Source organism: Xylocopa sonorina, chromosome 6 (genome assembly GCF_050948175.1).
Source record: "Xylocopa sonorina isolate GNS202 chromosome 6, iyXylSono1_principal, whole genome shotgun sequence".
Classification (NCBI taxonomy): Eukaryota; Metazoa; Arthropoda; class Insecta; order Hymenoptera; family Apidae; genus Xylocopa; species Xylocopa sonorina.
Genome location: NC_135198.1, coordinates 7,472,679 through 7,487,690, shown reverse-complemented (window position 1 = coordinate 7,487,690; position 15,012 = coordinate 7,472,679). Strand labels below are relative to the sequence as shown.

The 15,012-nt window shown below is 41.7% G+C and overlaps 3 protein-coding genes across 5 annotated transcripts; 2 read left to right on the top strand and 1 right to left on the bottom strand.

Annotated features, from left to right (window-relative positions):
- Positions 1-205: 205 nt before the first annotated feature.
- On the top strand, positions 206-1,866 carry LOC143424288 (uncharacterized). The gene is given in 5 exon segments (XM_076896261.1): positions 206-309; positions 311-460; positions 556-681; positions 744-1,086; positions 1,239-1,866. Coding segments are annotated over 5 exon segments (1,245 nt in total). The 3' UTR covers positions 1,761-1,866.
- Positions 1,867-4,062: 2,196 nt separating this feature from the next.
- On the bottom strand, positions 4,063-14,915 carry LOC143424355 (uncharacterized). 3 transcript variants are annotated; one of them, XM_076896365.1, is made up of 4 exons: positions 14,423-14,915; positions 13,660-13,820; positions 12,759-12,993; positions 4,063-4,562 (listed from the first exon to the last, which is right to left on the bottom strand). In XM_076896365.1, the coding sequence occupies exons 3-4, from the start codon at positions 12,989-12,991 to the stop codon at positions 4,328-4,330; spliced, it is 468 nt and encodes a 155-aa protein (XP_076752480.1). In that variant the 5' UTR covers positions 12,992-12,993; positions 13,660-13,820; positions 14,423-14,915; the 3' UTR covers positions 4,063-4,327. The 3 variants fall into 3 exon arrangements, with proteins under 3 accessions (XP_076752480.1, XP_076752481.1, XP_076752482.1); XM_076896366.1 differs by having other exon boundaries at positions 13,660-13,752; XM_076896367.1 differs by lacking the exon at positions 13,660-13,820.
- LOC143424354 (uncharacterized) lies at positions 4,481-6,605 on the top strand. The gene is made up of 4 exons (XM_076896364.1): positions 4,481-4,783; positions 5,029-5,188; positions 5,290-5,500; positions 6,044-6,605. The coding sequence occupies exons 1-4, from the start codon at positions 4,780-4,782 to the stop codon at positions 6,257-6,259; spliced, it is 591 nt and encodes a 196-aa protein (XP_076752479.1). The 5' UTR covers positions 4,481-4,779; the 3' UTR covers positions 6,260-6,605.
- Positions 14,916-15,012: the final 97 nt, after the last annotated feature.

Sequence of the window (15,012 nt, the reverse complement as noted above, 5' to 3'; positions counted from 1 at the left end):
CATCGCATTAACACCTTCATTTACGAGGGAAATGTTTTGTCGCGAAAAGAACTCGAAATCGATCGAAAGATAATTATTTATGACAGAAGACAACGAGCGAGTGTGACGCTCTACCTGAATTTTTGTTTTGCGACTGGCGTAAATGTTTTCTTTGACAAAAATATAGGCTCTTGCAAGTGGTGTTAAGTAGTGGTAGCAGGTGAAAATGAAGTTGGACAATAAATTAGCAACAGATCGGTACGGAGGTACAGTTACGAGTCTATATAGGAGACTCGGGACAGTGTCCCGCGATCATTCATCTCTGGCTGTCGGGGAAGATGATTCGCGCATTAATTTCGCTGCTTTTAGCGAGTCTGACGATCGTCTCGGTTCTACCACGAGTGATGTCCTATGCGAAAGTGTCGAGAAACGGTCAGGAGGAAACGGAACCGAGTATCGATCCATCACCGTGGATCGTCAGGTTAGATCATAGAAACGTGTGCAATGTGCTTCATTTGATGTAGAAAGTAATGCTGGGTCAATGTTGTAATTTCGTTTGTTCTGTCTATAACGAAGCAATGGGACGCAAAGTGAAGGTAGAAGTATCAAGAACATCGCGATCACTGTGTCGCCTGTGTACATTTCCCACAAGATACCGAGTTTGAAGAATGGCGAGGCGGTTAATTATTCTCCTGCTGGAAGGTATGAAACGGTCAGCACTCATTTAAACATCTAAATATGACTTCAATATTAAACATTTCTAGATATACAACATTGGACCACGAAATGATAGCAAAACTGAGCACGAAGAAGCAGATACAGGACAGGTATCATCCGGCACCGCTTTTATTCAAAAACAAACAACCATCCGGCGACAAGAAGGAAAACTCAAACTCCGACAGTCGTCCGAGCAGTCCACCCACCGGTCCGTCGTCCTCGAGTATGTTCGAGTTTTCTAAGCCACCGTTTTCAGAGAGCTACGAGTACAAGCCACCGGATTACATGAACAGTAAGCCGATTACAAAACCACCGGATTATATGAGTGACAAACCGATTTCGAAGCCCCTATCGATGGACGATTACACAGATTCTGAGATAAGTGACAAGGTTGGTACATTCCAAACATCAAAATACTATTAAACTCAAATCACATATACATCTCTGTTCGACATTTCCATAATTTCCCACCGCTGCCATCAAAAATTTCCACTTAAGCCAACCATAATCGAGCAGAAACCGACGTAAATCATCGTTTCCAGCCGCCAGATTCCTACAAACCGGATTCCTACTTCGCGTCCCACGACCAACAACCCGACTACCCCGACTATCAGCCGGACATGTCCTACAACAACGACGCGGCGCCAAAACCGATGGAGTATTCCGGTCATCTGGATCATCCGCCGTACGACACCGACGACGACTCGTACGGCCACCACCACGACTTCCATCATGAGGTGATCTACGACCACATACCAGAATACCATGACCACACAGAGCAGCCGGAAATGAATGACCAGAGGCTGGACAAGAGGCCCTACTCTTACTACTACATCGGGAAGAAGCTCTGGTATCTACCGCTATACTTCAGCATCTACTTCGTCATCTACATCGCGGCTCTGGTGCTGAAGAGCATCGCCAGGCACAAGATCACATTCCCCGCTCACTTAGCCGATGCCGTGGCACACAGTAGATCGCACAACGAACAGAGCTGGTGGGATTATGCGGGGCAAATATTGGAGGGCATCGAAAGTTTCGCGGAGAAGTACGGCAAGATCTCTTAACGTGCTTCGTTGTTACTTTGTTAACCTGTTGACCGTGGAAAGTAACGAGGTGCCGTACAAATTGTTTGGAAGTCAGCTGTTTCTCTTTGTGTCGTTCTATGTATGCAGGACTTAAAACAAACTTGTGCTACAATCCTCGAAGGGGTGAATCTACCATGGATGGAAAAAACAGGATGAAAATCGTTTTCGACAAATGAAAGAGGAAGAAAATTCGAGGAAGCTTCAGAAATGAAGTACGCAGATCCACCCTTTTCTACCACACGTTGACATAGAGTTTGTATATCGATATAATTCTCGTTTACAAGAGGCTAGTTAAAGCTCTTATACCATAAAGGCAGAGTACCGATGCAGGGTACGTCCAAAGGTTCAGACGACCAATTTCTCTATTAGATTTATTCGATAGTACAAGCACGTGCTTACTGCAATTCATACGTGCAAATTCTAGATGTAATTAAGTCTTTGTAAATACTTGAAAGAACCTCCTAATATATTATTTATATAAGAAATATAATAAAGTAACCAGAACACATTTCAGCGTTTACACCATATTAGATGAAACAGCATTGTGTCGCAACTGTTACGAAACGTAAAGCTGAAAGCTGGCAGTTCGTGGTGATCGATTTGTTGCAGACGTCGGTCTACCAAAACGACTTGTAAATGCAATAAAATTGTACACGACAAAAGCGTGACTTTTTCCCCTGATGATCCACTCGCTCGAATCCTTTAAGAAATAGCGATACCGTGGACGGATCGACGTTGACGGGCGCACGACTCCTAAATTCCCGAGAAACAGGCGTATTCGGTTATGACTGCTTCTTACGCTGCGCCACGAGCGGCGGCGCAAGTTTTTGGCGGGATAACAAGCCGGAATTTATCAGTATCTGTGGAATCGTCGGAATTACTGGAAACGACGCGAGAATTCTGATGGTCTCGCATTCCGATTGACCAATTACGCTCTTTCGAACGAGCCTCTCATCCCTGTTTTCTTTTCACGTATGATTCCGTGATTTCGCGTTGCGTACTTGGAATACGAAGTATAATTTCGCATAGCACTTTCGTGAGGCTCGCGTGTGTCTAATATGCTTCGTGCACAAGAACACTATTTGAATGTCTGTGAGAAGAGTAGAAAGATAAAGGACACGTTTGTTAATTTTGTGAAAACATGGATGCCCTAGTATTTCGTTTGATCCCGTAAATATGAGTTTTATAGCGTCTGATTTGGTTTCCTATGAATTATACAAACATCAACCAATCCTGACTGCAATATTGAACTGCACTTTGAACATTCCTTTACGAATGATTGGCTACGAATACACCAGCCAGGGATTACATGGCTCGACTCCCAATTCCTCATTCAGAAAACCCCTCCAAACCAGCAACTCCGCAACGTAACCGAAGCTGAAGTCGCAATTCGTTCTAATGAATGAATTGCGAACACAACGAAGTCGAGTATCGTGGCCATTTCTAACTGAATCGACACAGTAAAAACATTTTTCGTTATTATCGCCAGTTTAAAGTATTGTTTCAACGGGACTTGTTCAAGAACTTGCTAATCAGCTGACCTAGTACCGTAGAAGGATGTACAGTGGGGTTAAGAAATATAAGGTTACTTAGGCTAAGGAAACATAAATATAAGGTTAATGTTTCCTTTGCCTAGATATCTTTTACGGCCACGCTCCTTCGGTGGCATCAAAAATTCCATCCTTCTCAAAGAAACTTTCCGTCTGCGTACCGGTATCCATTACGCCACGGAACAGTTACACGCGTGAATTGGCTAAAATAATACGAGAAATGGCTGCTACTACGCTTTTGCTTCGGTTAGTAGCTCGAGAATCGGCAAATTGTCAATCTCACCGCGGGAATTGAGTGCGCGTACTGATACGGACAAAAAACGCATTTGTTATATTAATTGGTGGTCCACTGTGTTCTTTTAAATAAATTTAACGAAGATCCACAAGCAATGGAACATCTAAACGATTCATTCGGCGCGAATAACGAGTCGTTTGAGCCAAAGATGACGAAGAGACAGATTCGCTGAAGACTGTGCGATTCTCAGTGAATTTCAAGAAGTTGCTGTTAATGAAATTAAAGCAGAAATAATAATGGAACAAAAATTGGAATTGTAATGTTACTGTGTTGATCAGCTAAGGAAAGAATAAATAATTGCTCCAGTAATAAGTGACTTAAGAGAATTCTTTCACCATTCTACTTTGTTCATCAATTATTAACATAAATTTCTTGTACAAAGACCGCAAGTATCCCCAAACAATAAGAACTAGAACCCATTCACGGTCTGGGACGACTAATCGGTCCCTAATTACCAAATCAAGAATAAGAGCAGTATGCAAATTTTTTTGTACCATCTCCACATTAACTCCAACATTCTCACAAACAGAATCTGTCCCGAATTAGTCAGTTTGAACCACATTCTACGGTGAAAAGTCCTACGAATCTAATTGAAAAATCAAACACGATTATCTCCCTTAAGCGACACGTTAATGGGACGATAATGGGACGGGTCGAGGTAATCGATAATCTATATAACCGAATTCCCAACTGAAATCTTCCTACACGACGCGACGACACGTAAGAGTTGTAACAATTAGGGCTTTTAGCGCTGCACGCTGGATTTGCTTAACGTTTCTGGTGATACAGTTACCGGTAACCGAAGAGTATGTTTGAACTGGACCCACGAATCGTTCAGTTGCTCGTTGGATTTTATCATCGACGGTTCCACGATCGTGATCCTTGTCGTTGGACAACAGCTTTGAGTTGAACGGAACCATCGGGAACGCTTCGTTTCTGTGAAAAAAAAGAACCGTGTGAATAAGGCACGAGGAATGAACGTTCGCGTCGACGGATCAGCCGGTGGTGAATTGTCAGAGTTTCTATGAATCGGTGAGGGACTTGACGAAAAGTGTAGACGAACGTGAATTCACGAATGAGAGGGATAAACTGCGTGATTCGTCGAGCAACGTGGGTCTTTTGAAGAGTTTGTTGCGATTGAAGAGGAAAAGCTATGGGTAGATATTGTTCCATGTTTTCGAACAGTTTTTTTATTAACACTCTACGCGTGTCGATATTGTTGGTTATTGAAAATATTTGATGTATTACGATTTGTGATTTCTAAGTGAAGTGAGTATGTGTTAGTATGGGCATGGTGTCTAATCATTTTTGCTTTACTAGAGAAGGAAAACTATCAGGATTTTTAGTAGCTGAAATATACCAGCAACTCAAAAATTTGTATGAGCAATCTTTTCCATTTCAGACAGGATACAAACAAATTTAGTCTGTCACTGTCTCCTACTCCTTGTTTGCGTTTCTCATGGCTCGACAAGCGAGTCCGCATTTGACGAGATCGATATGCCTCCAGAAACCAACGAGTACGACGAAACATCTGCGCTCGGTACAGCAGTGCAAACATACAGGTAGCTTCTGTTGAAAAATTATTGCTTCGTGAATTATTTAGCATCGTATTAATAATGTGGGATCAATTGAGAGATTAACAATGATTTGATTTTTCGATCAGACATCCAAAAATGTATCGACGCGGTTACCACGAAGATCGCGGATCAATGTACGACGACGACCACCACGACGATCATCACGACGATCATGTAATAAGCGATGAAGAACACTCTATGAAAGCCATGGCACAACCAAACTCGGTTGACTACTGGGGCGGTTATTATGATTTTCTAATAAACGAGGGTAGTTACAAGTTCTGGGCCGTGTTTCAAGTAAGTTTCAATGAATTTTCCCTCTCACGTATCACATTATCAAGAGAAAGTAGTATCCAACCGTAACTCACTACGATTATTGAAGCTTCGCGTTACATAAACATAATCGAAGCTCGTCAGAGCATTTAACATTGATCGACTAGTTTAATGCTCTACTTTCGCGCGCAACTCTTTATAGAAACTAAATCAATTAACTAACACTTAATTAACAACGATTTATTCCTGTGCAACGTAATTAGGAATGTTTCCTTAGAAACGCTCTGTTAATGACGAGCGATGCTCGCAAGGCAAGATCTAATATTTAATCGTTAATTAGATGCTAGCTTTCACGAAAGAAGTAAGATTTTTGAAAATATTTAATTTTAAATAGAAGAGGCGTCGGTCTTTAAACTAGGCTTCCAGAATTAAATCAAAATTTGAGATAACTGCAACAGAAACTACGGAGGAATTAGCAATAAGAAGAAAGATAAATAATATAATATATTTATAGAAAACGATCGATGGTAAAAATAATTATTTAATGCAATATATATTGTCCAATAGCTAGCCACCGCAGCCCTTCTCATCTACAGTGGTTTCGCGGCGCTTTATTACGCCAAGGTAAATCCACCGACCACGGACGACGAATTCGACGATATTTTACGTCGTCGACGGAGACGCAGAGCGTTGTCCATCTTCCCGCGTGATAAATCGTTCTGCGGTTTGGATAGTGCCACGTTTCAGAGGATAATCGACGCGGTCGCCCGAGAAATTCACTGACGAAATAAGAAACCACCCTTCCATACGAACTTTGTGCCATTGAGCGCGAAACAAATTTCTAAAGATTCAATTTATCTTTGAAAATAATTCAAAAGGAATCATTCTTTCTTTTAATTACATCCGTGGAGTTAATCATAGAACCGAGGTCTTGTTTGATTTACGAAGTATGTCTCTATGGTTGTTATACAATTCATTCTTTGGCGTAATAGAGCACTACCTTATACGTCAGATTACGCTTGTAATTAATTTGTAATAATTACGGTCTGATTGTTGTAACTTATGTATATATGTAGTGATTATTTATATATACGATATGATCCATGCAATTCAACACTGTACTTTCTACATGTTAATATTCGAGCAGCAGTCAGGAATTAGATGAATGGATGCAGTGTAAAATTGAAGCTAAACGAACAGAACCATCTTTTCAGTGGTATTACTACGATGCATACAATTAAATTCATACAAAAGTACTAAAAACGAAAAAGGGAGAGCAAGAATAATGTCTATTTATATTGTTACTTTTGTGGGTTAATGAAGTTACGGTAGAAAATACTCAAACTGACCATTACATTCCAATTCTCCACTTCGCAAGCAAAACGTTCCAATTACAAATCACAAACTCTTCTATAAACTAAGGTATTGTTGTAATTTACGAAAATATCAAAATTGTCGAATAACAAAATCGAGCAAATCAAAATATTTCTTGTATTAATGTAGTCTAATATCTAAGTACAAATTTGTATTTTCCAGAAATTTAATTATATTTCTTAGTATAATAATTCACTTCTAACATAGAATTTGCTGAAACCAGCAGAAGCTAAAATAAAATAAACACCCCTTCACCTATAACTCCCTAAGTCAACCCCCTGGAGCCTCTCCACTCCCCAGGACCATCCCATACCCACCAGAGCACCAACGAAAGCACGCAAACCCTCGCCAAACGTATAAGAAGACGCATTCCCCTTAAATGAGACATTTCAGGTGAGAATTAAGCAATCCGCCTATTAATATCGTCTCATTAGGCGATTTCACGTGTCCATGCAAATGATCACCGCCGACACGGAGCTTACAGCCACCGGATGCCACTGTACCTGGCTTCGTGGACGCGCAACAGGAATTTCTCGGAAAAGCAAAGAGGATATGGGAGATTTTGTCGGCGTTCCGAGTGTCGCGCGGGCTTCTCGCGAGCGCGCGGATCGGGCCGCGCGCTTTGTACGCTTAAAATGTATGCGCGGAAGGATCAAAACGTAATAAAAATACCCCGAAAAAATGCCGGCCGATAAATCAGCGGTGCCGTCCGTGGAACGTCGCGTGTATGCACGGCCGTCTATACGAGTTTTATATGCGGACACGTGTGTACGCGATACACGCCGCGGTTCTCCGTGCTCGGAGGCAAATTTTCTTGTCGAACACCGGCTACGTAACGAGAGGCCCTCGAGCGCCTTTTCGGAGTCACAGGAGCGTACCTACGGTGGACGTTGGTTTTTTTCAACCCTCCGATCGATCGATAAGACCGAGACCCTTCGATGGCCGCCGACGAATGACACTGCGAGCCGCTCCGCGGATGACGTAGCCTTAAGTTACCGAAGCAGCGAAAGCAGTACACGCTGCAAGGAAAACAGGTAGTTAATGCGAACGTTTTTATGAACGAATGTGTTATAGTAAATCTATAACATCTGTATGAAACATAAATTGATCATTTTTTATCAGTTACTAGCTTTAGAATGAATAGTTCTTATTGGAATGATGTAGTGCTACAAATGTGGTTTATGTAGTAAATATGGTACCACTATTTCAGAAACACCTTGTATGATGATAAAGGTTATTAACCCTTTACATCGTTACATAGCTTGTAAATTATATGCTTATGGATTTTCATACACGTGTCGAACTTTGATTCATAATAATTTACTGTTATACCACAGTTCTGATACGAAGGATGCACGTTAATTCTTTGCCTTTCGATGATACATTTAAAAAGACTTAAATCCTTCAACGACTGACAAGATAAGTCTTATGATTTTAACGATCCTTCCTTCTTCCCGAAGTAAGTCGATTATATGAGAAAACCACTCAAGCTCATTCTTCACGGGATCTGCGTTAAGTGGAGATTCTTGTACAACCGAGTTATGTCTACGTAAATATGAAGAAGCACCACGATTTCGAGGATCTCGGAGCCAGTAATACTAATACCAAGTATGACGTGGCGTTTCTAATATTTAAAGAGCAGGAATTACAAACAATTCCCCCATTACGCTCCTACGAATACAAATCAATGAAACGCACGGTCCAAAGAATTTACCATTCCAATTTAAACCTTCGGACAACCTACCGCTTACGAGCATATGTTCTCCTACCCTTGTGTATTTTTTAGCTTGGTTAGTCTGGTGTCAAACATTTGGGAAGAACTATTTTTATATCGGATAATCGTGCGCACATGATAATCAATCTTAATCAGTACGAAAAAACAGAAAAAGGATCCTAGCACAACTAAATAATATTCAAAGGGTGCGTCGAGTCTCTATTCAGATTCCACTGCTTCAATTCTGTCCGTAAAACTTGCGAATTTGCAGAAACGTCTACTCTCATCAATACTCAAATCAATCTCCATCGGTGAATAAGCTTTCCGCACACGAAACGCACCCTATCGGTACCCCAGGGACCACGTGATCCGCGCAAGAAGAAGCCCCTCTCGCTGGCCATTGCGGAATACATTAATTGCCGGTCAGCGAACCTAACCCGGATCGGTCCGCTCGAGCAATTAGAAATTGAGTTATATTTCTTGCGTTTGCCGGTGAATAAATTTCGCCGGAACGGTAGATGCGTTCGTCGTGCAGGAAATATATTATCCGGCATGGTCGGTGCGCGTTCCTCCGCTTGCGTCCGGGAATATTTTAGCCGGAAAGACGGTGGAAGGGTCCGGGTACGGCCCTGCAAAAATCACCCACAGCGCGTTCGCCAACGCATTCCGCCACGTAGTCGGTCTGCAAGGGGTACACCTTCGGCAAAAGCACGACGTACGCTTATGCGCGACCGACCGGCCAGCAGGGACAAAGAAAGGGGTTAAGCTTCTTCCATTCTTAGTTTTTTTTTTCTCCTCTTCGTTTTTCTTTTCCTTTTTTGTTTTCGGCGAAAAATTTTTCAAATAAATCTCCGACCGCCGTTGGAAACGGTAGGGGATTGAACAAGTATAAAAACAGTTATTTACAACGGCTCCCTACAACCGACGTCGATAATTCTAACGTAGATCGAATTGCGAGATGATAATGATACGCGATGATAACGCGTTGCACGGCGAAACGCGGAATCGGGCTACGGTTTTGGCATACCCTACAGGCGGTTGCAGTGGTTACAGGGGCCGAATTTTCTTCCTTCTTTTTTCTGCAGAAAATAGTGACGCTCTCCTCATCAGAAAACCAAAAGATATTCTTTATCTACCTGTATTCTATAACTATACTGTCACTGTAATGTGATATGAAATATTCTGGTTATAGCAATTATCTACCCTCAAAAAATTGCAATGGAACATTCTCAAAGTCAATGTAGGAAGTGTTGAGAGAGTTTGCAAGGTCCCCGGACCGAACTGGAAAAGTCTCGTGGAAGTAACTCATTTCCATGCCTCATAAAAATACGTAATTCCGATTTCACAGGGGCAGGACGAAATTATTCTGACTCTCCACTTGGACGCAAGTAAATCGCGTAACGGCATCAAGTTGCAGGGCACAGGAAGCAGTTTTTAAATATTTCAGATAAATCTCCGACGCGCGAGAACGAAGGCCCCAGAACAAGAAGGGAGGAGAAAGGGGTTAGGGTATGAGCAAGGGCTAGTAGGGGCCCCGAAATCGGGGCCCGCGGATAAAAACAGTAATTTATGATGCAATGCTCGGCGGCGATCGATAATTCTCGCGTTGCGAATGCAAGCAGAGCGAAAGATCGCTCGCGCTTGGCTCCCTTATGCCCATCGCCGCCCCCTCCGTTGCTACCATTCCTCATCCCTCGCGATTTTCTGCCTGCCTTCCTTCCTTCTTTTATAGTTAATGATAATAATAATAATGACGATGACGGGGACCGTGGCTGACCAAAACGGGGCGGAGACGTACCGAGAAGTCGTTCGAGAGAGCGCAGCCACCGCGCAAAAAGAATTCATTATGACACGAGATATCTATCGGAGAGAGGCTTTATCTCGGTGCCCGTTTAGCAGGGACGGATATCGACAATAAAAAATGTTCTTTACGATGCATGTCTGTAACAAAATGCGTACTACCGCTGTAAGTATTATACAATATGCGTACAGTGGCCGTACGTATAGAAGTATTGTTGTACACTATTGTGCTTACTCGTGTTAGTATCAATGTATCGATTAGTTAAGCTCCCGAGTATATTTAGTATATAAATGATGAAAAATCATTCCTGATATCTTTTTTGTATTTTATAGCTTGCATAAAAAATGAGTGTTTTACTTAAGTTATTAAATATTATACTCAATGTTCTGTAAGATACGAATCCCAAAGATGCGCTAACTTTAAGCGTGTTCAGTTAAGAGATACAAATGTCCCTGTCTCCCCACTGTTTCCTTAATGAAGAGCAAAGTATCGTTATATCGAACAGCTGGCAGAAAATTCATTTACCAGTGACAACGTAAGAAAAGATTCATGTAAGATGTAAAAATTTATTATTCGTCGGACCTACGTGAGGGTCATTTATACGAAGTGTATGATTTATCGACGTGTTTCGATGCGTTTTCAATGAGCATCCGATACGCTGAACGACTTTTTGGCCTCTATCCAAAGGGACTGCAAGATCCCCGTGATTTGTGCGGCCATTCCGTGATTGTAATGCAGAATCCTCGATTAATTTCTTTCTGTTAGCTGTTCAAACATCCGGTCAGAAAAAACGAATCACCATCCACCACGCACGGGTCTGTTTTTAAGTGTCGTTATAAATGTATCACTGTAAACGAAAGTGTATCTTGCGGTTACTAAATCTCATACTTTTTCAATACCTACGTTTGGGATACACGAATTTTTACATTTCCAAATTCGTGTAATTTTTACTATACCTAAATATATCAAACACTGAACACACCGAAATATCTCAAGCTACAAAGTACATAAAGGAGACCTCAGAAACACCCTATACATATGTACCTACAACAAATACAAAACCTCGTAATCTACTCTAAATATCCTAAGGTGGTACGATATTTTCCTCTTAGCCACGTCACATGTACTACCCCTAATAATACCAGAAGCCTTTAAAAATATTCTGCCAGTCAAATATCAAACTGGCAGAGAACATTTCTAAGGAGAGCCCCATCTGTCGCGCGAGCTCCAGTAGCCAATTCAAGCTTTATTATCCAACTGCAGCATGCTTAACCCTTTAATTGGCAACAAAGGAAAATTACGATGGAGAAGTTGCAGCGAACAAGCTTCAGAAGGCTTGAATGCGAGCGCGTCCATACAGGTGTGAGTCGTTGCGCGACGTTCGTTCGAACCGCGAAGGATTCGCCTCGTGCGTTATTCGCCCTCGCGCTTGCTTGGACGTTGCCGGGGCTAAATGACAATGAAATGCCTGGACCGTGATCCGTGGGGAACGAAAGTGGCCAGCGGGCATTATGACGGGAAAAACGGTCAGAATGCCAGGACGGAATTTGAGCGGCGCGTTCCGACGTACCGAGAGTCGGCACGCTTAGAACTTAGTAAATAAACGAGAAATACGGTGTATATAATTGGAAGGGAAGAGAGGCGGGCGAAGGAGACGCGAGCAAGCCGGCCGCTAGCGTAAGAACGCGCGCCGGACGTGGTTGCGTGGATAGGGAATCGGGGTAGAAAAACGACGGGCACGTAAAGAGGGGAAAAATGAGCCCCTTGTAAAAAGGATTTCGGAGCGAAACGAACCGACGTGAGCGGTAATTACACTGCTATGCCCTTCGAAAATGAAGCAGAAGCAAATTAAATATCGACGCGGAAGGAGGAACCGGGAGAGGGATCCTACCGTGGAATGCTACCGTGAATTCGAGAGACCATGGCCATCGCTGAGGGGACATTGACAGGCATAATTATGCAATTTTTAATCACGAACTTGCTTGTGATTCTTTTTAAGCCCTGTGCACTTCATCGTGCTTTTTCGTCCCTTAAATCAATTTGCAATGCTACTCGTGGTAGTAGCTAGTAGTACTAAAAAAGCTAACAAATGATTAGTAAATACTTAAATATTTTCACGTTACTCGACAAAACATTTTGGAAATCGATCGATACTTTTTCTTATTATCTTTCATATAGTCTCATTAAGATTAAAAATCGTTAATCCTATCGAGAATCTAACACCTATATTGTATAATCGAATATCGTATTAGCGCAGAATGAATAGTTTTATGGAGCAGTAATCGCAGTCTGTTTATGATTCGAGGTAGAAGAGATCGAGGCATCCGACAAGAACGAAGAAGCGAGAAGCCGGATAAGAAACGGAAAAGGAAGAAATTGAAACTGACACTTACCTGAAGCAAGCGGTTGTGGATCGTCCAGCGTACTGGTGGCCAGCATAACGTTGCTTATGTCGGATATGATTATACGGGCAATGAAATACCACCAGTCGAGGAGAGAAAGCAGAAGAGAGAGGGAGAGAGACGCTTTTTGTCAGACTTCCGACGATCCAGCGGAGCGTTGCACGGCCACAAAAGATCATCCCTCGCCGCCATTTTCCTGATACGCCACGATCCACCGCTTCCATCTCTGCAAACGCGATTCAAAGAAGTAATTAGAAGCTGAACGTATCCAGGTTCGTTATCGCGAATCCTTTTAGGATGTGGCAATAATTATTTCCCAACGACTCCGAAGACTTCCTTTCAGTTACGTGTTGTCTTTTTATATATATAGCATACGTTGGTTGTTTGCTCTTTTTTATTTTTCTCTTCGCTGGCGACACGAACTCGACTAATACCTGAGCGCAAAGACCGGGAATTTATGAGAGGGATCGTTCGAAGTCGTATCGTTAGTCTTCGGTAGAAGCTGAGATAAGAGGGGAATTTTTAGAAGAAACGTCGCGTGAGAGATTGAAGTGAAACGGAAGTTGGATTTAATACGTGGGAGAGGATAGAAATTGTGTTTGGAAAGATTTCTAGTTGCACTACTGTCGCAGAAAATTTGAATTAATATTCATAACAGAGGTAACTATCGTTTAATACAAAATTATAAATAATGCGTATAGATAGAAAAGTGTAAATAAATGTAAAGGATGGTCTGGAAACAACAGACGTTTTACCTTTTAACCGCATAACACTTCCGTTCCGTCACATTGTAATTGTAACAGTAGGTATGTATCGCGATGTCGCGCGTACGTGTAATCTTTTCATTCAATAACGAAAGTGCAAGTCACTTATCACGTAACGCTTTTCCTACTTTTTTATTCTTATCCATCGTGCATCGTGGACGTAACTTGGGTTGGATAAGAGCGTGGAAATCGAAGGTTACGCGACCAAGGTCTGGGAAACACTGTTGACCGAGGGGAAACATTCCTACACGTGACTGCACATTTATGCCAGCAATCAAAAGTGTAAATACTGGGAGAATATTAATTTTACGTTAGTATAACTCGTTATGCTTCGATGAGAATGAACAAAAAGGTACGCAACGAGCAATGTAAATACAATATACCCGTAACGATAACAGGATGACGTTTAACGTAATATGTGTTCTGTGCAAATATTTTAAAAAATGTTTAGAAGGTCATAAAATTCATACTTTAGCAAATTGCAACCTCGATTACTACTTAAAAAATATTATCATATCATAAGGAACAAAGAATGATCCAGGTATTCAATAAGGATGAATTTAAATTAAGATAATAAAGGATTCTACTTTAAATGGAATATTAATGCAGTCACTAATTATAATGTTTGTTGATATTCTCCAGAGACACACAAAAAGCCCAATTGTTCAAATATTTGCAAGGATATGTGTCAAAGGTTAATCGAAAATTCCATTACAATATCTCATAACATTTTTTAAATATATACACCTAACTAAACACCCACATCACTTCGAAAAGAAACCGAAATTATTTTTCTCACGTTAAATGTTTACTCAAGGTGCGCCCCTAAACACATTCTACCGCGCAACAAATAAGACAAGATAAACCATAAACAAGCGAAAGATAAATTACCTTGGTCCAAATAAACGTTGACTCACAGAAGCGTCCATGCTTATCGCTGATTGGCGAACAAGGTTTATGCAGATCTCCAAGTAAAATGCTCCGTAATCTTCTTAATAACGATCTTCATCGGCACGTTACACATGAACGTTCTAAATCTAGCACGCATCCGTATCGAGAGACACGCGTACCGCACTTCGCGGTTGCCCCCGTCACTGTGGGAAAGTCAGCTTGCGGATCGAGTCCTCGATTCGACGATCAGCCGTTTTGTTTTGCTTGCCACTGTACTCGCGATCGGATATTTACATTGGTACCAACGCGCCAGTGGTCAGCTACATTCTACGTGCCATGCAAAACAGTAACCCTACGGTCTTAACCGCGCGAAGATAAGGCTATCGACTGTTTTATGTTCCGTACGCTGGCGATGTTGGAGCTCCGGTGTTGGCCCTGGCAGAAGAAAATAGAGAAATTTTTGTATTGTATTGTCTCTCTCTAAGCTTATGCGAAGCAAAGCTCTGTAATACTTACATGATATTCTTTCTAGCTTTATACACATAAGGTACAATGGGGGATAAATAAATGAGTGAGAAAAAATAAAGATG

Bases quoted from the DNA above. Each gene is read 5' to 3' on its own strand.
- LOC143424354 (XM_076896364.1), top strand. The intron at 5,189-5,289 runs GTAGCTTCTGTT...TTTTTCGATCAG, and splicing joins ACAGCAGTGCAAACATACAG to ACATCCAAAAATGTATCGAC. The intron at 5,501-6,043 runs GTAAGTTTCAAT...ATTGTCCAATAG, and splicing joins AGTTCTGGGCCGTGTTTCAA to CTAGCCACCGCAGCCCTTCT.
- LOC143424355 (XM_076896365.1), bottom strand. From the start codon at position 12,991: ATGGAAGCGGTGGATCGTGGCGTATCAGGAAAATGGCGGCGAGGGATG. The intron at 4,563-12,758 runs GTAAGTGTCAGT...TTTTTTTCACAG, and splicing joins TCCACAACCGCTTGCTTCAG to AAACGAAGCGTTCCCGATGG.